Source organism: Mirounga angustirostris, unplaced genomic scaffold, assembly GCF_029215605.1.
Source record: "Mirounga angustirostris isolate CCGP_5_RB_7025 unplaced genomic scaffold, mMirAng1.0.hap1 SCAF_6, whole genome shotgun sequence".
Lineage (NCBI taxonomy): Eukaryota > Metazoa > Chordata > Mammalia > Carnivora > Phocidae > Mirounga > Mirounga angustirostris.
In genome coordinates, this window is record NW_026991714.1 from 39428804 (window position 1) to 39450911 (window position 22108).

Below are 22108 nucleotides of genomic sequence, written 5' to 3' on the forward strand. Positions count from 1 at the left end.
CAAATAGCCACCATAATCTGGTTTCCAAGCCTTAATAAAGACTAAACATTTTGCTATATTTTAGACAGATTTTCACTTTCTCCTCTCAAGCTCCATTAGCTCTATTTGGAAAATGACCCGAATACAAAGAAAGTCAAGTGAGTAGAGCAGACCCTAGGTTCATCCCCTCCTCCTCCTGCTTCTGGAACAATGCATTCCTCCTCGAGGTGTGTATGTGGAAATGAAGAATAAAGTAGTAGATTGCCTGATCTCACCAGAGTAGCTATAGCATTACCTTCAATGTCGTCTGTCACAGAACAAAAGCATACAATTAAAAAAAGAAAGTGATTTGCTCTAATGTGGATGCGCCCATTTAGAGCATGTCAAACTAAAGCCAGCGTTAAATGTCAACCCCACCTTAGCATGAGAAGATCAATCACACTGCAACACACACTTGACAGAAGAATCTGGACATCACGGCTTTATCCTTTGTGACAACAGTCATGGGCTAATCCGGGTTTGACCTCTGCCCTCTTGCTGAGAGAAACAATAGTCTGTTGAGAATAATTATTACCATACACATCTCCAGACCCTCCTCCTCCCGTTGCACCTTAGACTCTAGCTCTACCTGGTGATGCACACAGATGCCTTCTTAGCCCCCAAGAATGGCACCTACCCTTCTGAACCCTTCCATCTTCAAAAATCCAATTCCCCATGCCCTGGATGGCCTTGCTTTCTTTTCCACCTGAAGTCCTAGGCATCCTTCAAGTCCCCACTCAGAGAGTGAAGGCTCTGTTCATCTTTCACCAAGCATCTTCTCCCCCTCCCAGGGCCACCGCAGTCAGTGGGACAGACTGTGTACTGCACAACTCTAAGGGTAGCTTTTGCCTTTCAGGCCTACCCCTGTGCTGCCTTGTAGCATGGATCGCATTCGATCTTCACTTCACTTAAATGCTGGATTCCCCTACTCGCCTGTGCATAGCTTGAAGACAAAATTATACCCTATTTATCTTCATTCATCAAGTCCTAACACAGTAACTGGCACACTGCGGTTGCTCAAGATTTTCTTCACTCAAAAATTCTTAAGACATTAAAATTGGGACAATCATAAATTATTAGATGCAGCACTACGCATTTCCCATACCAAATCTCTTTTGATATTTACAACAGCCCCCATAAGATACGTAAGGTATCATTATTCCGCTTTTATAGGTGAAAAAACTGATGCCCAGAGAAGGGCAGTAACTTTTCCAAGCACACCTAACTCATAAGCGACAGAACTATCACTTGAACCCAAGTCCAAGACGTGAAAGACTGAGCTTATAACTGCTTCAGCACATGATATAGTGCCTCCCGATACAGGCAAAGAATCGTTATCCTAATGTGAGTTACTGAGAATACTCAAAAGTGGCACGATCTATAACTAAACTCTTCGAAAGAAATTTAGACCAGTCTTCTAACGGATCTATCTCCAGTCTTAAGGTTTCTCCTTTATGCCCATGCATATATGTAAATATGTATACCCAAATGTGCCACTGATAAGCAAAAAGAAACCACCTATCAACCAACAAGGTCAGAACACCTCCCATGTTTTTCCGCTGGGTCAGCCACCAAAGCTGCACGTAGCTGTGGGACAGGAGAGTCTCCGTCAGGAAAATACACTTCAAATGAAGCCCCGATCACAGAAACCAAAGCATAAACCCGCAGACTGGCAGGAGACAGACGTGCTCAGGTGAAAACAGTCCCCCCAGAGGACGGCAGTCAGTCTGCGGAGGACGCCAAGGGGAGAGGAAGACCTTCCTGGACCCCCCTTCCAGTGTGCATGCGGCGAGAAGGTGGATCATGAGGCCAGTATGCAGGACGACATCAAACACCATCACTTCCAGCAGGCACCACCGCTCACCCTACCACCCTGCCGAGGCAGGCGATGTGGGCACAGGGCCTAGGACAACCACAGAGCTTTTCCCGGTCCTCAGATCCCAGGGGCTTGTAGTCCCTTCCACGCTGGTATCCACTGTTATCTATTACATCATCTTACCCACTGGCCCGCCTGCCCCAAAGTGGCTCTCAGGACACACCTGCGGGGGGGAGGGGGAGTGGGGTCTCAGGAAACCCTCTTCTCTCGAATGTCTACAAGGCTGGAAAAAGCAGGGCTGCCCTAGGAGTCTCCTTCTGAAGAGTGATAACCTGACCGCCTTCACGGTCAACCCTGGCTTTGCTTCAAGCCCGAAGTAGTCTCACAGACGGCGCCAAGAAAAGGAGGGTCAGTTAGAATCTTGAAAGGAACAAAACGCCCATTTTACAAGCGCCCACAAAAAGCCTCACTGGTCATGCTCCTTTTAGATACTTTTCCCCTCTTTGAAGAGGAAAATATAGAAACAAACAAACAAAAACGAAAAGCAGCTGCATCCACCCCCTCCGTGCGTGTTTTCTCCTAGACCTGCAGCTGGAACGCCAAAGCGCCAGCTCCCACTCAATGGTTTGAAAGAGGGACAATGACTTTAGACGCTACCCCCAACCCGCAACCTCCTCACCGGCGGAACCAAAGGGAAGCCGCCACCCTGTGCACGCTCTGGGCCGGGTCCTTGCTTGCCACGCATCGGGGCAGGCCTCCTGATCCACTGAGGCTGCGAGATCAAGCCCAGGCCAAGGGCAGCAGGACCCTTCTACGCCGGCCGCTGGGGCTGGAAAGCCGGGCAGGTGCCAAGCGGCAGGTGGCCGGTCCCTTGGGCGCGTTCGGGCCTCAGCCGCCCGCCCTCCCGCGCACTCCCGCTCTTACCTCGCGCAACTCCAGCCTCTGGGCCACGGCCTCCAGGCACTCCTGCCCGGTGCTCTCCACCGACAGCGTGCACTCGATCACATTGCTGTCCAGCAGGCGGATCCGCGTGACAAAGCAGTTCTTGCTCAGGACGTTGTAGCGCCGCGTGCGGCGGAGCTTCAGGCCGAAAGGCATGGCGATGTGGCCCCCCCGACGCCGCCTTCCCTTCCTGGCGCCCACGCCCCTGAGACGGCCTTAGCAGCTTCGTGACTGGGTGACGACACTACGGCACGTGCTCCTCCAGATGCCGAGAGAGGTGTCCATGTCCGGCGCGGCCCTCCAGAGGATCGCTGCAAACGGACAAGCAGCAAGGTCATCAGCGGTGAGGGAAGCTCGAGATCGTCCGCACGAGTGAGCACACAGCCGCGGGACGGGATGAACACCCCGCTTTGGGAACCGGCAAGCTCTGAGGCTCCCAAGCGTCCTGGCGGAGCCCATGCTCTTTATCTTATCTTACCTTATTGGGGGGGATCTGATAAAATCCACTGGACAGCTGAGGACAGTGAGGGTCGGAGAGATGAAAAGAATGCATCCATTCACAGAGTGAATGGCAAAGCCAGAATCTGAACCGATGTCTGTTCAATGTTAACGTCGCATGCTTTTCTCACTGTACCATCCTGTCCGCTCAAGAAAGCAGCAGGAGTGGAATCTGAGCACTGTTTAACTTCTATCTTTTATCTCATTCCGATCTCATTAACAACCTGATTGGGTAGATTTTATGATCCCCTTTTTAGGGAAGAAAGAAGTGAGGCTCCAGGAATTCAGCGCTCGCTGATCCTGAACTTAGGATCTTATCTTGTTCCTCCCTCCCTCCTTGCAACACTGCCTCCTTTTCATTAACAGGTGTCTTTTTTTTTTTTAATATTTATTCTGTTATTTGCTTTTATCTTCTTATTTACTTTATACATTTAGAATGGAGGATAGAAAAATGGAAGGAATGCACATTTTGTAGAGTCAGCAACATTCTGCATTTTAAAACGTTTCAAATACATGAATCCTTTTGTGCATTTAATATCACAACTCTGTGTTTTTCTTCACCAAATAGTTAAGACAGTTCAACGTGGGGAACCACCCGACCATCATTTTATTCTTTTACAAAACAACGCCTGATGCAAAAGTCTTGTCATCAAATTGCAGATACTTTAACTTACTAATAATGAGATGTACGGACACCCTGATGTCCCACCAAAGTTGATTGATAACATGATTGCCATGGAGAACACAAGAATAAAACAACAATAAAAGCGGCTTTACTGTTTCACCCTGAGCCAGCAACGCTCCCACTGGGAGCTCATTAATCATATCTACCAAAGAAGCCAGAAAGGTCCAGACAGCCTTTCTGTTCCACTTTCCCTTCTCCATTCAGCTCAAAAGACCATCTCTTGCTCCTATGATCGTTCTGTTACCTTGATTCCCTAACTCAAGCAGATTCAGCCTGTCTTCACACCCTTCATCCACAGAATTACCTTTGAGCCCCTGGACACTTAGATGGGCAAGTATGAATAATTACTTACAGAAATTCCTGAATTAATAAATAAAGTGACTTTAATATTTAGGAACTACCCCAGACCTCACCGAGGTTGTCAGGGCACAACCCTACAACACAGCAAAACATACTCCCCAGACTCCCTCGGCCAGTCTTTGATGCCTGCCCTCTGGCACATTCCTTAGCATGACAGGTATATGTTTTATGATGGCTTAAAATACACATGCTAGAGACTGTGGCTTGGTAAAATCTATTAACGTTTCTAAATCACTCTGTGTTGGCAGAGTGTCGTGTTTACCTCTAAGGAAGGCCAACCTGATGATCTGATATCTGCAGAAGAGACGATGTAGGGACCCACCCCAAAAAGCAAAAAAGAGAGAGCCCGAATTCAAACACAGAGCCCTGATGAGTTGACTACTCACACATTCATTCCCTCACTTGTTGACGCACAGGGCAAGAAGACACCAAGATTTCACTCGTATATTAAATATTGGCTCTGTGGGCAGAAGCCACATTTCTAATCCTGGGCTAGGTACTTTATATTTGGGTGTGTCTCACCTTAAACACCTATGAAAGAATGTGGCTGGCTGGGTATACGTTTATCCCAGCCACTATTAAAAACAATCGCTTCTGTGTATTCTATAGGACGCCATCCATAATGCACAGTTAGTGAAATAAAAAGTAAATGTACACAAAATAGAGATAATTGCAATTTTTATAATAAATGAAAACACGCAAAGTAATGGGAAAGAATGTAAGTTCACTAAAAGGATGAACAGGGCTAGGTAGAGCTGATATTATATCGAACTCTCTCTATTGTACACATTTCTTTTTTTTTTTTTTTTAAAGATTTTATTTATTTATTTGACAGAGAGAGACACAGCGAGAGAGGGAACGGGAGAGGGAGAAGCAGGCTCCCCGCTGAGCAGGGAGCCCGATGCCGGGCTCCATCCCAGGACCCTGGGATCATGACCTGAGCAGAAGGCAGACACTTAATGACTGAGGCGCCCAGTCGCCCCGCCTTATATTATTTTTGCAAATAAAGATTAGCATATTCTAAATATGTTAGCTACTAAAAATGGTATGTCAGAAGCAACGTCTGACAATCTGGCAATAGATCTCCTAGAAAATACCAAACTATTTTAAAGAGTTTTAAAACAATTTAAATCTTCAATCTGTAAGAAACTTGCCAGGTAAGGTATCAAGAAAAAAGTTATAAGAAAACTGGTCTGAAAAGTCAATGTCATGAAACAAAAAAATTGAACGGGGAGTGGGGGAGGAAGGTGGCTCTCGAGTAAAAGAGATTTAGGACTTCTAAAAGCAAAATGCAATGTGTGAACTTTAATCAAATCCAGGGTTAAAAAAATAGCTATGAAAGACATGAGACAGGGAAATTTGAAATAGGGAATGGAAATTAGATATTAATGTATTACTGATAATTTTCTTCCATTTTTGATAGCAGAATTGTGCTCGTCTAACAGAATGCTTCAGGAATGCCAATGGATACATCTAGGAGTAAAATGTCGTAATATCTGTAATTTACTCACAAATGGCTAAAAAAAACCCAATACGTACATATACGAATTCAGAGTTGAACAAATATGACAAAACATTAAGAGTTGTTGAATCTAGATGGTTGGGTGTACAGGTATTCACTGCACTGTTCTTTCAGCTTTTCTGTATACCTAAAAATGTTCATAGTCCAAAGATTTAAAAAAAAAAAAAAAAAAGGCAACCCTCAATGCCATAGCCCTCACAGCTCGGTTGAAATGCAGCTGCCTCTTTCAGTAGATTTCTCTGATCCCTCCCAGCAAAGTATTCTTTCTTTGTCTGAACTCCCACATCATTTCTGTGTATTTTAACATACCAATCAAACTCGTGTTAAAAGTATTAGTACATTTGACTCTAAACTCCTCCAGAGCCAGAGACCTATTTTCTCCATCTTTCACACCTACATCTTTCACCTAAATTAAAAGCTCCTGGTATTTATACCCAGAACTTGTTTAGTCACAGAGCTGTAACCCTGGGAAGGGCTTCCAGGAGCTCATTTAAGACACTCCTCACCTCTAGGATGGGCTCCACCTGAATGATTTCAAGTAGATAACCTATGTGACACTCAACTGTAACCATAGGGTTCGAGAAGAGGACCTCTTTTTTTTTTTTTTTAAAGATTTTATTTATTTATTTGATAGAGAGACAGCGAGAGAGGGAACACAAGCAGGGGGAGTGGGAGAGGGAGAAGCAGGCCTCCCGCTGAGCAGGGAGCCTGATGCGGGGCTCGATCCCAGGACTCTGGGATCATGACCCAAGCCGAAGGCAGACGCTTAACGACTGAGCCACCCAGGCGCCCCCGAGAAGAGGACCTCTTAATCCCTTTCTGTTTTACCATCTGAATAGTCTATGAATTATCCGCCATGTTTAGCTCTCAAAGAATCCATAGCACATGTATCACGAGTCCATCTTTTAACTATTAAACAGGCACAGAGTTCTTCATTACATGGAACCCAGCACCCTCTGTATTTTAAGCCTAATTCCTCCTCTTTGTCCTTGCTAGCCAGAGGGAGCAAGGATTAAGATACGCCACCAGACAGTAGACTGGATGTGAAATCTATTACAAGCAAGTCCTCTCTGTTAAATAGTCTGGCTCTTGGCACTCTAATTACTTTGCCCATGTGGCTCTCAGGGGCCATATTTACTGTAGCACATGAACAACATTATAAAACCTAGAACTAAGTGCCATATTCTCCTAAAAAGGTCATATGTTTATGATGCTTAAGATTTTCCTGACAAGAGATCAAGTTAGGGGGTCATCATTCTATTTACTGTAAGATTTGTCTGTTTGTTTTTTTAATGGAAAGCTCCCTTACAAATAAAGTCACTTAAAAGATAAAGTTTTATCTACTCTTCAGGAACATCTCCAGTAAATAATACCAAGCTGCAAATGTTGCTGAGACCCATTCATGGAAGGGACTCTTTGTTGTTATTGTTAGTATAGACAGTAAAACCAACAGTGCTGACTTATTTTTTTTTCAAGACCAACAGGAACATATTCTAACTCCAAAACATCATCTGCTGATCCTCTTTTTCAAAGATGTACCTTAGTGAGAAAAGTAGCATTGGATAAGAGTTAGACCCTAGCCCTTTAGTGATGAGAGTCGCTGGGAATAAGAAGCAAATGTGAAAAAAAATAAAATCGCAAGGAAAGTGCCACCAACTCTTTGACCTCTCCGGCAGCTTGCGGGGGGGTCTCTGGGTCTGTGAAGTAACTGACAAGTGCATGTTGAAGGCTGCCCAGAGGAAGGACACCCACATGACAGAAGGTGGGAGGTGCAATGGAGCAGGGAGGTCCTCTCCCAGGACCAAAATTTACTCGGGAAACAAACGGAACATGTGCAAACCTTCCTGCAAGAACCAGCCTGGGTGAACGCCAAGTGACTTAACCTCTCCCAGCCTCAGTTTACAGAGGATATTACCCACCCCACCGGTTTGTGAGAAGCCAATGAGAAAATGCTTCTGTGGGTGTACACATGTCCCCTTCCCCCTCATACAGGAAGCCAGGTTTGCTCAAAGATAGCACAGCAGCTGTGAAAAGAAGGGCTTGAGTACCCTACCACCTACATTAAAAAAAAAAAAGCAAACAACACAGGAGTTGAACACGAAGGTATGACAAGTCCACAGGGAAACTGACCAAGTATAAAACTTGAACCATGTACTCTCCTAGCACTCCACCTTGTAATCCCCCAAACACTGACACCTGGAGCAAAAAGGAGTCCATCATTAGAAGAAATGCTCCCATAAAGAGCCCATTCTAAGAGGGTAAGAAGGCTGTGGCCTTTTTCTTATCTTCGTCAATAACATGTATATTGTCTTGTGTTAAACAATTGTACTTTTTTTTCAGTGGAAAATGATTCCAAATTGCTGTTGGTTTTATAATCCACATAGCTGTGTCTCTAGAGCTGACATCACAGTCTCCCTCACCCCAGAGAAACCCCTGGATGTGTCTTAGCTCCCCAAAGAAAATTTTGAAGGGAAGGATCTGTGTCAGATTCAGATTTGTAGTCTCCTTTGGACATGGCAGAAAGCTAACTAAATATTTGTCATTATGATGAAAGAATGAATCCTGAAATAGTTGTTTTTGAGGCCAAGCTAGGGCAGGGGCCTCCAGATGACCTCAAGTGACACCTGAGGAATTTGGAGCCTGAGATAGGTCTGATTTTCGGGGCCTTAAGAGAGGCTAAACTGTGGAGAAGAGGGATGAGAAGTTACTCAGCTCACTGGTGCTCTTTGAGGGAAAAAAAAAATTGAACCCAGATTTCTAAAAGAACATTCCCACCACCCAAGTTTGCCTTTTCCAGCCCTTGATGTGTCTTAGACTGGGGGTGGTCTCAGAGACCAGAGAGAGGCCACATCCCATGGAAGTTCTTTGCAAAAACTACAATGGAATTACTCATGTGATAATCCAATGTGCCCATGATTGCCGAAAGCAATTTGTAGGGACATTTGCTCTGTAAACACTACACTTTAAAGGCCTTCTATAGAATAGGCTACAGTAGGAGAGAACATACAGAAAAGCTTCAAAGTCACTTCTAAAACTCATTCCTGACCAATCAGCTTCCGAAAAGATCTAATATATACGTTTCCATCTTTTAACTATCAGCTGTGGATTTACCTTCTACTTTCTTTCCCCCCTCCAAACATATCAACAAAACACCTGCCAAGTTGAAAACACAAAGCAAAGCCAGCTTTCTCATAATATAGAAAGTCAGTTGGCTGATCTAAAAAATTTTAAACATGATGGGTAAGAAGTGGAGAGACCTTTCAGAATACCAACCAAATACAGCTTAATCCTCTGTCCTGAATTACCTGTACAGTCTTCAGCGGAAAGACAGAAATTAAAATCCAAATCTTTAACACTGTCATCCTTTTATTTCCTACGCTATATTATGTATACTTGCCTTGCTTTTTTCCTAAGGGTGAGTTCTGAAATCACGAACAAAAGCTAACTGCTGTTCAGCTGCATTCTGTATTTACTAACAGTCTCTGGAATTTTTCCAGCATTCCACATTATTACAACTCCCAAGCATACCTCACAGAACTATGTAACCCTGGTCTGGGTGTGAGAAAGGAAAAAATGATGCAATTAGTCCATCCTGTGTATAAACCTGCATGAGGCACAGCTCATTTTGAAAAGTACTATGTCATTTTTCTAAGGAGACTTTTAAAAAGGGTTAGGAGGGCATGGGGAAAAAAGACTATGGAAAATGCCTTCTCTGATTCCCCCTTGAAGAAGAGCAGAGAGGAACGTAGTTCTGTTCGGTGAAAAAAAAAAAAATCACACTGTCGGTTTCTTCTATAAATTTTAGTACTATAGAATACCCAAATTACAGCCATATATCGAATTATTTGAAGCCAAGTAAAACGTGGTGCAAGGCTTAAAGCACAAGCCCCTAACTGTTAGCTGCTAAATAACTAGAACAAAAGCAAGAATGGTCACATTTTTAAATTCCTTCCTCTCCCTCCAGCTAACTCACTTGCAAACATCCAGTGGTGGGAGGTAGAGAAATGTGTCTACATTTCTGTATTTGGAGCTGTATCTGAGGTTAGAATGATTCCTGCTCTAGGACCCACTACAGTGGTACCTGACCTCCACGAAAGAGGGCTGCATGCCAACTACATGCACGCGGAATAGCGCCGAAAACCAGGAAATGGAGCCAAAATGTCCTCGAAGCTATCAAATATCACAAAGTCCTTAATTCCAACAACACACACTTTGCTCAAGAAACAAACAAAAAAACCACCCTCACACTTCATTTACTCTAACTTGATATACCTTCACAAACCTTGCTTCTTAGCCCTTAGCAGATTTAAAAGAGATAAAGTATGTTGGCAGGGAATAAAATGGCAATGAGGGAGGTAAACTATAAAAATAAGCATTCCATAGCATGGAAAACTGTGTTGAAAGCACCCTGTAGTAAATAGGGACGACTGACTAACATCCAGCATACTTTGGTTAAGATGGCAGTAAACAAATATACTTGTAAACAGTCCCATGCATGTTGGTTAAAAATAACAACAACAACAACAAAATTGGTTGAGTAGTAAAGCTTCTGGAATCACTTTTTCCCCCAAGCGGTGGTTCTCTATTGATTATTCCTGCTCTAACACTCAAAGCAAACCAGTTCTACGAAGAATCAAAGGCTACATTTTCAACTGTATGTGGGAGGAGGTGGTAGGGAGGGAGCAAAGCCTGGGGAGACAAGGAGTTTGAAAAAGCCCCCAAGTCATCATTGACAAAGATCATTTCCCCATTCCCTTTGAGGATCACTGCCCTTAGGTCTCTAGAGAGACATGTTCTTCCCACAGGAAGGATCTCAAAACATGAAAGTGTTCATTTTTGACATTACTCAAACTTTTAACACACTCAAAGCACATCTTGAATACTTACAGATATAATAATATCTTACCGGGAATTTGCTTAAAAATAACAGGGTGGGGGGGTGCACGCCAGGGTGCCTCAGTCGGTTAAGCATCTGACTCGTGATTTTGGCTCAGGTCAAGATCTCAGGGTGGTGAGATCGAGCCCCATGTTGGGCTCTGGGCTGAGTGTGCTGCTAAGATTCTCTGCCTCTGCCCCGCCGCTGCCCCCCCCCCCCATGCCCATGGTCTCTCTCAAAACAAACAAACGGGGTGGGGGGGTTGTGTGGGGGTACAGATAAAGCGATATTGGCCATGAGAGCTGCAGTTGTTGTACGTAGCAGACAGGGATGTCAGGGCTCATACCATTCCCTACAATTTTGTATGTGCTTGAAATTTTCCGTATTAAAAGTTAGGGGGTGTTTTTTGTTATTGTTGTTGTTTTTTAATAAAGAAGTATTTCTTAAACGGCACTTAATAAAGTAATCTGGCAAAACAGAAAACAGTGCCCACTTTGCGGGAGTATGTCACAGAAAAAAAGGGGTCAGAATTCTCCTCCATGCAAACCCCTCTTGCCCTTCCAAAAAAGCTTGCATTTAACTACATCAAATTGACAGTAATCATTTTGCATTCCTTTTTTTTTTTGGTTTTTTTTGGTGTTTTTTGTTTTTTTTTTTTTTTTTGCATTCCATTTTTAAAAGAAGGCAAGAAAAATTCCTTTTGTAGGTAAAGCTGACAAGTTGAATAAAATGCAAAGAACAATCAGGCAGAGAATAAGGGACTCTTCCTGTGCAACTTGCTTTTAATGAACTCTATTAGAACACCTGACTCTCACTTACTCCTCTGATGAGCTTTCTCTGTCTATTCATGCCAGGAATGCTTTGTCCTAAGAGACTCCACCCTTCTTTGAGAGACTGTAGAATCCGCAACTCTCCAAATCCAGTTCTTTTCGCAGTCAGGGTCTACACCCAGGGTGATGTGTGTCCTAGAAGGTCACAGCTAATCATAGATAGGAAGCAGAATGGGAGAGTCCTGCAAGTGTCAGAACACTAAGAAGGCAATAATGGGCACTTCCATTTTTAAAGCAGATACAATGACAGAGGCATTCTGCTAATAAGCATTATCTCCAATGGCCCTATGAAATGGCTATTCCTAATGCCCCCATTTTAAGACTAGGGCACCAAGGCAGGAGAGGTTAAGACCCTGCCCAAGATCACACAGTTACTAATGACACTGTCTTACCCTGTGCTCTTACTCAGTGCTAAAACCATGCTAAAAATGCCCAGAAAGGGGGTAGAAAACGACCTGGTGATATAAAAATAACCATGACAAGAGCAAACAACCACATTCTGTAAGGAAGGCTTCACCATGCCATCTGCAGTCTATCTTTGCTCACCCAGAGTGGACTCTATTCCGATATGGCGGAAATGTATCCTGAGCCCTAGGAGGTTCTATGCAGAGGGTAAGGCAGCAGAATCGGGGTCCTGCCCCGTCACAGCATCCCATACCTCCACCCCCCAACCCGGTGCCTCTTACCTAGACAACCTCCCTTCTACGGTTCCAGTCTGTGCTGCAGAGAGGGGTAATCCTGGCCCATCACATACGACCTCTTCAAAAACCAATTTGAAAAACACAATCACAAGAGCAACCGAAGAGGTTTTCCAACCTGTTCATATGACTCACTCATCAAAACAAAAGAAACTCGCTGAAGGTAAACGTACCTCCAGCTTGCTTCACCCTCCTCCAGGATGTGCACCCTGAAGGGACAAAACTGATCAAGAGAGGGACTCTCCGTGAGAGGCTGTTACCAGTGACCTCCCTTGTTAGCAAAGTTTTCCACACCTCCCTCTCCTGTTTCCTTCCTGCCCATGCCTGAGTTCCCTCAACTTCCCCCTCACATGGCCAGGGCTTTCGGATGGGAGGACTCACCCATGTCACTTCCTATCCAAACATCAGCAGCAGCCCCGCCTCTCTGCCAACTCTCTCTCCAAGTGGGTCGGTGCATGCAGCGCCCAGCTTCCCTGGGTACATCGCCCCGTTCCTTGGTTTCTCGAGCCCCACCAGTGAACCTCGCCCAGATGTGGAGTGATTTCCCTGCATCAGCCACCTACAGGCTGTAGAACCATAGCTCCGAGGCTGCCGCACTTTCTACATTTGTACTATGGGGTGGTAACAATGCCCACCAGCCAGAGCTGCTGAATTACACCCGTTAGTAATATATCAAGTGCTGGCACGGTGCCTGGCACAGTGAGCGCTGTTCGTTCGTCCGCAGTCACTGTCCTTACTGTTCCTGTCACTGAACACTGCAGGAAGCCCAAGGAAACCAGACTGCCAAGTGTCACAAGGGTAAGAACTGCTTTCCAACAAGCCAATGGTTATCGAATTTTTAAAAGTGAGGCGATGTCTCACAAGGAGACAAAACGTGAATGCAAAACAAGCAACTACAGGTCTCACGGACTGGAAACCATGACAGGCTGCTCAGTGGGTTTCAGATACGGTGACCACTTCAGTGAGTCAGGAATACAAGCAAGCAGGGTCTAAAGTGTTAAAATGCAATTCACTTCTCCAGAGCCAAGAAACTGAATCAGAGGGGAGAAAGAATGGAAACAGGTATGAACTAGTGTCAGCTGCTCAGAGTTGCATAATCCCAACTGACGTAACCAAATGTTAATTACTAATGGGAAAAAACAAAGCTTCTAAACAGAGATGGTCATGCTACAGGTTGGCATCTACATAATAGGTAGACAACATGTGCACATGCACACACACGCACAGGAAGCCCATCATAATCGTCCTTTCTTCTGTCCCCTGCCTATCTCACACACATACACACACACACACAACCTAAGTGGGTACTTGGAAAAACGTATGTCGTACTAAGCAGCTCTCAGGGACAGTACAAAGAAAAGGCACCTGTTTCTAGCACAGTAACTTTGCTGTTATAAAAACAATTTGTTAGCATACAAACATTCCTGTTACCATTAGTGACCTCAAAACTGAAGATATGCTCAGCTGTGTGCTTCAGTGTTGAGCAAGCCCGGGCCGCTACAGACAAGATGCTACCTGCAGGATGGCTCTCCCCCTGGGTGGGGGACGTCTGCAGCCCTGGAAGGTGTAGGCACAGGAAGAAACAGGAGGGCAAATCTCAAGGACTTCAGTTCTCAAGTTGGACTCTTAGCTCTTAAAAACTGAGAAACTTAAACATGTATGATTTCTAACAAATTCATATCTGATAAATACAGCAAACACGACACAGAGTAAACCTACTTCATGAGGCTCCCTTTGCTCTCCTGATTTATACCTATGTTTCAGAATGTTAAGGATTTCAAATCTCCCTGGAAATAAACCCTGTCTATGGAAATCTTTGTACATCAGCAAAAACATCCCTGGGAAAATAAATGCGTATCTATTCTTCAACTAGATTGTGCAAGGCCAGGAACCAACAATGCTTTCTACAGCTTTTAGAACCCCACATCCCTCCACACTATAATTAACGCATACTCTAACTCAGCAATGCTACTTTGGGGAAATAAAAGCAATGAATCTTAAGGATTATGTAGAAGGATGGTGCAGTAAACATCGTCTGTAGTAAAAGGTGGGGAACTAAAAACAACCTATCTATAGAGTTATGACCAAATTAACTCTGGCATAGCCACATTATTTAGGGTATTATGCAGGTATCAAAAATTAGTTAACTCTGAATCTATGAACTCAGAGCAACACCCATTAAAAATTCTGTACCTACTGGCTGGTTGCAAAAGTTGCAGGATAATACATAAGGCAAAAATCAAAGCAAAGCTAGTCATCATGTATGTGTTTATGCTTACACAAGCTTGGAGAAAGGTGTGGAACATGTCCATCTTCGAAGGATAAAAGGGGAAACAGAACATCTACTTTGTCTTTATTCAATCTTTGGAGTATTAATGTTGTGTTAAACCAAAAAACCCATATGTTAAATACTGTCTCTCCTGGGGCGCCCAGGTGGCTCAGCAGATAAAGTGTCTGCCTTTGGGTCAGGGCCTGGTCTCAAGCCCTGAGTCCAGTGGAGTCCAGCTCCCTGCTCAGCGGGGAGTCCGCCTCTCCCTCTGCCTCTGCCCCTCCCTCCCCTTATGCATGCGCATGCATGCTCTCCTTCTCTCTCTCTTTCAAATAAATAAAGTCTTTAAAAATAAAAATATAAATAAATAAATACTACCGCTCCTAAATGCTAGATATAAAAAAATTGGGGAGAAGTCTTCCTTCAGGAGTACTATTCTATCAGCCATCATTTACCATGTGAGCTAGAATATCATTGGAGTGATTACCATGTGCCAGAATTGAGCTAGACATTTATAGGCACTGTATCACCTGACCCTCACAATCCCAGTTTACAGACAAGGAAGCTGGGACTACATAACCTGGCCAAAGTTCCAAAGCTCAGTCTTCACAATTAGATTATACATACAGCAAGATGCACCTTGACCATATATGCCCCCTTCACAAATAACAATATTTAGAACACAATCTCATTAACCACGTGGCCTTTAGCACATATAAATCATACCTTGATGAAGAGCAAAAGCAAAATTAAAAAAAAAAAAAAATCACTTGGGATCAAACATTCCTTTTTAAAATTGGAATTAAAACCACTTAAATCCTGGGACTTCTATGAGTTTTCCTTCTTTTGAATTATTAGGCCTAGACAGGCCATTCTTTTTCTACTTTAAAATTTTTAATCATCTTTAATCCTTCCTGATTATAAATTCATTATAAAAAAATGAAAATTATAGAAAACTATGAGGAGAAAAACAAAATCACCCAAAATGTCACCACCCAAACAGGATCAATTTCAAACTTTTGCATACTTTATCCCATTCCTTTAATTATATTTTAAGTTTGTTGACATAGTTCGGACTGTACTACACTGTCTGATATCTTTCAGTCTTTCTGATTACTACTTATTATTTTCCCTTATTATTGTTTCTGAAAAACTTACTGAAATTAAGTTCAATAAGTAAAACTTACTGAAAGTTGTTCAAAAACAAGTTTAAACTGTTATATAATATTCCAAAGTAAAGATCAACATTTATTTATTGTTGAAATGTTGGGTTGGTTCTGATTTTTTTTTGTGATTGTTCAAAATGATTTGCCTATACCTCTGATTCTTTCTTTAGGGTAGTTTTTTTTGTTTTTTTTTTTTTAAGATTTTATTAATCTTAAAGGGGGAGGGACAGAGGGAGAAGCAGACTCCCCATTGAGCAATGAAGCCTGAAGCCAGGCTTGATCCCAGGACCCCTGACTCACAGGGCCGGATCCCAGGACCCTGGGGTCATGATCTGAGTCGAAGGCAGACAGATGAGTAACCATCTGAGCCACCCAGGGTAGATTCTTAAGGAAGAGAGTTAGTTACCAAGCCAAAAGCTATATGTTTTTACAAGCGTCTTACTGCATACTCCCAAACTGATTCCCAAAGGTCTGTCAAATGCAGAAGCTATGATAAATTGCCACAATTTCCATTTCTTTACCTGTAAAATGATTGAAATAATGTGTTTTCTCAAGTGCTTCAATGAAAAGCTGCATAACGGAGAACAGAAAGGAATCAAACTTGGGAGTCAAAAGCACCCAGATCAGGTAACAGCTTTTTTTTTCTCTTACTGGGTTACCTTAAGCATGGCTCCTCAGCAAGTCAGAGAAGCTTTCGTAAAGGAAAATTTCAACCCAAAAAGGATAGATCAAAGTCCTAAGGTGAGAGCAGGTGTGGGCAGCAGAATGTCTCCCCAAATCCAGCCTGCAATAAATAGGATCCCTTCACTGATAGCTACAGCGCTTTGTCCCAGTACCACAACTTCAGAAGCAGCTCTGAGAGCTTTTAAGAAATACAACGTGGTGTCCTCCATCAAGTGGTAACTAGGGAGCTTACTTGGCCTGCACATCAAATGACTGTACTTCCTTATATTTATATATCATTTCCTCAAAAACTATTATTCACTCAGCACAGACTACTGATTGTGGGAAATCCCAGAGAACAAGTAAAAACACCCTCTCTGCCTACCAAGTTGTAGGAAATGCTAGGTAAGGATAAAAACAGCAACAACACACAGGCAGCTGGGAAGAGAGGAGCCCAGACACAGGCAAGGATGAGCAAGAAACAAGGAGTGGATGAAAATGCACACCAACACCCTGGAGACTGCTCTCTGGTTCAGGATAACCTACAAAAGGTAGAAGGGCAGATGGCAAAGGCAGAAAAAAGAAGAGCAGCCAGTGTGGAGAGATTTTGACTGAAGGTTATGTCAAAGCTCATTTTATTCTATATAAATGCAGTATTTGAAGCAAGAGCAATGGGGGAGCCCCAAACAAATGCAGCACAAGGCAAGTATAAAAATTAAACTATTCTATTCATCGGACTAGTACATTCGACTTCTTTACATTGTTTCACTGAAGCCAACACTGGAGCATCGTGACTGGTCCTCAGGAGCACCTGCTGCATGAAAGGCAGACTGGTAAACAAGGATTCTGATCTAGCAACTAAAACAGGCAAGTAGTAACGAGTGAAGATGTCATTCTACCACCTGTGCGTGGACCCTCTCAAGGGAGAATGAACTAATTCGGGGGAAAAAAAAAATGTAATGGTGGGGAATCCCTTCTATACTAAGAACTTTAGAAACACAAAGCGGGGCACTTGGGTGGCTCAGTCGATTGAGTATCTGACTCTTGGTTTCGGCTCATGATCTCATGGGTTGTGAAATGAAGCCCTGTGTTGGGCCCCATGCTCAGCAGAGTCCGCTTGAGATTCTCTGTCTCTGCCCCTTCCCCCACTCACATGCGCACGCGCTCTAATAAATAAATAAAATCTACATTTAAATAAAAAAAAATACATTAAAGCAAAATTTTTCAGGGCACCTGGGTGGCTCAGTCATGCTCCCAGACTCCTGGGATGGAGCCCTACACCGGGCTCCCTGCTCCGCGGGGAGCTTGCTGCTTCTCCTTCTGCCTTTCTCTGCCTCCCATGAAAATAAATAAAATCTTAAAAAAAAAAAAAAAAAAAAAAGCCAGGGGCACCTGGGTGGCTCCGTTGGTTAAGTGTCTGCCTTCGGCTCAGGTCATGATCCTGGAGTCCTGGGATCGAGTCCCCCATTGGGCTCCCTGCTCAGTGGGGAGTCTGCTTCTCCCTCTGCCCTTCACCCTGCTCATGCTCTCTCTCACTCCCTCTCTCTCTCTCTCAAATAAATAAATTAAATCTTAAAAAAAAAAAAAAAAGCAAAATTACTCAAGATGGCCATACTTTGATGGCTCATTCCAGTAACAATCTTTCAATCATATTGAAATATCTTCTTTGTAAAATATACTGATATCTCTAGTGATAATTTTATCTATTTCCTCCTTGAAGTCTTTCATCCTGAAAAGGGCAACTGGGAACCATCCTCTCCATATCACACTTTCATATATTTAACACTCTTATTATGACATTGCCTCAGGTTCTCTGACATAAATATTCCTACCTTGCTTGTCTTCTCTTCTGAGGTACTAGTTCATTGCCCTGTAATCATCTCTGTGGTTCCCTAGTCACTCTAAATCCTTCTTGTTTTCTCTTCATTGCAGACCTAAAATGAGGCAAGTTTATCTTTACAACCTAACTCATGGGGATGGGCTTATTTCAGAAAACACAGAGCACACATGTTGGATTTGCCCATGAAATTTCCACTTGAACAAAAAGATCGCTCACTAGAGAAGACACCAAAAGAAAATCTAACCATGCTCTCATTTGTTTTTTGTTTTGTTTTGTGTTTTGAAGATTTTATTTATTTGGCAGAGACACAGTGAGAGAGGGAAGACAAGCAGGGAGAATGGGAGAGGGAGAAGCAGGCTTTCCCGCTGAGCAGGGAGCCCGATGCCGGGCTCGATCCCAGGACCCTGGGATCATGACCTGAGCCGAAGGCAGACACTTAACCGACTGAGCCACCCCAGGCGCCCCTACCATGATCTCATTTGTGTCAGATAATGAAGAAGAATGTGACAAAGGAAAAAAAGTATGAAGTGTGTCTGGAATATCTACGCTTAATTCCTTGCTCCGTCCGGTTATTTGAATCCCGTCAATAATTAGAAAGTTAAAGCTAGAAGTTGGGAAACAACAGGGTTTAAGTGGCAAAACAAAGATGTTCCCCCCTTTGAAAAATCACTTCAAATCATGGAGGGGAACACAACACAAACGATACAAGCTTTATGTCTGATGAAGCAAGGGGGGTTTCAGAAACCCCACACCAAAAAAAAAAAAAAAAAAACAAATACAGAAGGGAAAAACCTGGGAGAGTAAAGCTAGATGGGGCTTCTGGAAGCTTAACTTTGAGAGGCACAAGGTACCAGGTGTTGGGGTTTGTTTTTGTGAAGTGTGTAGGCTGTGAGTAGGGAAGGATTTGAAAGTAGGGGAATTGTTTGAATGTCTTTATAAGGGCGTGTTACTGTTCCCAGTCCAGATGGCACAGGAAGTCAGAGGGCTCCAGGAGGAAAGAAAGAGGGGAGCAGGGTGAAATATTCTAACAAGACCGGCTCACATGGAAAGTTGTGTAAGAGTTCCTTAAAGCAGCTGGAGGTGTGTGGGAAGACTGAGTCAGATGTTTCAAGAAAACCAAGCAAATGCAAAGGTGAAGCATTTACAAACTCAAGAAAAAAACAAAAATGTGTCCAAGAAAGAAAACCCAATCTAAACACCACACTTGGCTAAGCTGTAAACATGACTTGCATATTTATACTGAACGGAAAGCACTGAACTGAATCTAACCAGAGTATTAGTGCGACGATTCTGGAACGATGGTGGCAAGGAAGATGGGGTATAAATGAGCTAAGGTCCTTCCTTTCCGCTGCCACCACCAACATCCTGGCCAACACTGTGGAGCACTTCACAGGTTTTATAGTTCTCACACTGAGCCCTGATAAGTGGGCCTCATGTCTCTCCCAGGAGTCTGCCACAAAACAAAAGGCATCACGAAGCCTCCCAGACTGAGCCAAGAGGGATGGATGTTCCTCTAGCAAGGAAAGTCTCCTTCGAATGTCCTGCAGTCAGCCTTTGGAATTCTTTCAGCAAGGACAGGAGAAGCATCCCACCCAACTTCAGGAAGTCTATGATAACTGCCAGAAGTAAGTCCTCATTAGACCGAACAGATGAATAAAAAAGGGCCAGTGGACACTGAGCTGGGAGAAGTGGCCTAGCCCTCCAACTCCTCACCTCCACCACCCAAGTAATACAGAAGGTTAATCTCAACACAAGCACAGACAGCTTTTGTACTGAGCCTAAACCCATGAAGAGCGGGGCTGAAGACACCCAGCCTTTTTATATGTATGCGGTGATCCCCTGAGCACAGACATCCACAGACGCTGAACCGTTAAAAGCAGTATTACTGAGAGGGTCGATGTTATGGTCATTTATCACTAAATGTTCATGGCCAAAGCCATGCCCTAATTTTATCAGAAATTCAAAAATTGGGAATTTAAATTTAATTTAATTAAATCAAAATTTTCCTAGTATGTTTCTTTTAAAATTTTTTTTAATTTTCAGCTTTACTGGAGTATAACTGCATATAAAATTCTAAGATAAAGTGAATGCCATGATTTGAAATACATATATACTGTGAAAAGATTCATATATTGTATATATGAATTATACATATTTTATATATATACATACATAATGACTATTACGTCAATGACTATGGCTCTAGTGTTGGCTTCAAAGGAATTTAATTTAAATCCACGTATATTGTATATATTAATTATATTTTGTGTTACATATTGTGAAAAGATTTTAGAATCGTGTCACTAATACTCTGGTTAGATTCAGTTCAGTGCTTTCCGTTCAGTATAAATATGCAAGTCATGTTTACAGCTTAGCCAAGTGTGGTGTTTAGATTGGGTTTTCTTTCTTGAACACATTTTTGTATTAAAATCAAAATTCTGGATCTTGATTTTTTTTTTTTAAGATTTTATTTATTTATTTGACAGAGAGAGAATGAGAGAGAGAGCACATGAGAGGGGGGAGGGTCAGAGGGAGAAGCAGACTCCCCGCTGAGCAGGGAGCCCAATGCGGGACTCGATCCCGGGACTCCAGGATCATGACCTGAGCCGAAGGCAGTCGCTTAACCAACTGAGCCACCCAGGCGCCCTAGATTGGGTTTTCTTTCTTGAACACATTTTTGTATTAAAATCAAAATTCTGGATCTTGATTTTTTTTTTTTTTTTGAAATTATAGTTACCATTTCTGGAGCATCTCCTCCATACTAAACTCTATACATTCTAGTACTCACATCATCAACCGTGTGGTAGGCATTATACCCATTCTGCAGATGAGTCAACTGAAGCTTACAGAGTTTAACTCACCTAAGAAACATACTAGCTAGCGATGGAATTCACAGGCTCAGACTACGTAGTCTCCCCTCTTCCATAATATCTGAAAGGCGGCTTTATTAGGACTTTTCTACAGAGTCTGGAGGGTCACAGGGAAGTCAATCTCTGCCGATGGAAATCCAACTTAGAGCTCGTGACCTACTGACAGTGTTGTATACAACTCGTTAACCACATTAGAAAAACAGACTCTTGGAACACCTAGGGTTAGGACAATGGGAAGAAGCTGCTAGATGACCCCAGGGTCAGAAGAAAAAGCAAGAACTGAGATTAGAAGGAGTGGAGAGGGAGGCTCGAGTCTTCACCCACAGGAGCCCAGCGTGCTCTAGACGTATGCCTGGCATTTCCCATTTTGTTCCTGTGTTTCAAAAACAAAAACCACCTCCCATGGATCCTCACATTCCTCCCAAAAGTGAACGGAGGCCAATCTTGATATTGTAGTGTTAAAAAAAATACACCAAAATGTGGGAAAGGTCTTAGATATTTACATGACAAACTGGCACAGCCCAAGCTTTAACTTTGGCACCTCTCAGGAAATCTAGAAAACCTGACCCACTGTCACCCAGAGGCACCAACCTTCTACCTATTTGTATTAGTTTGTACACGTTGGTCAAATTCCCCAAAGCATCTTTTCATTCTACCAACAGAATGAGAAATACCAGATAAACATGGGAGGTGATAAATGTGTTGATTAACTAGGTTGGGGACGGTGTGTGTGTGTGTGTGTGTGAATCTTTTCACAATATACACGTATTGCAAATCACGGCATTCACTTTAAATATCTTACAATTTTATATGCACTTATATATACTCCAATAAAGCTGAAATTTTAAAAAAATTAAAAGAATAAATACCAGGGGAAAAAAAGATATGCTTTTTAAATAGAAAATATCATGGGTAAGTGCAGATGTGAACACAAACTGCACCGCACATGCTCCTCGCGAGCCAATTCCAGTATGAAAACAAATTCAAGTCAAGTCACTGATTTGTGGATAGTTCACATATGAGTAGAGAAAGGAAAGGAAAGGAAGGAGGCAGGG

General features: G+C 43.1%; 1 protein-coding gene across 7 annotated transcripts in view; it reads right to left on the reverse strand.

Moving 5' to 3' along the window:
* Positions 1 to 22108, reverse strand: part of PTPN14 (protein tyrosine phosphatase non-receptor type 14) — a 177185-nt gene that overhangs the window by 95972 nt on the left and 59105 nt on the right. For 3 of the 7 annotated variants that reach the window (XM_045877223.3, XM_064594177.1, XM_064594178.1), the window contains one exon: positions 2759 to 3087. The exons of 3 other annotated variants lie outside the window; for them this stretch is intronic. In XM_045877223.3, the coding sequence (XP_045733179.2) occupies positions 2759 to 2932 (174 nt within the window). In that variant the 5' untranslated portion in view covers positions 2933 to 3087. Of the gene's footprint in view, positions 1 to 2758; positions 3088 to 12233; positions 12473 to 22108 lie in introns of those variants that run through there. One more of the 7 variants, XM_045877225.3, reaches the window with a different exon arrangement.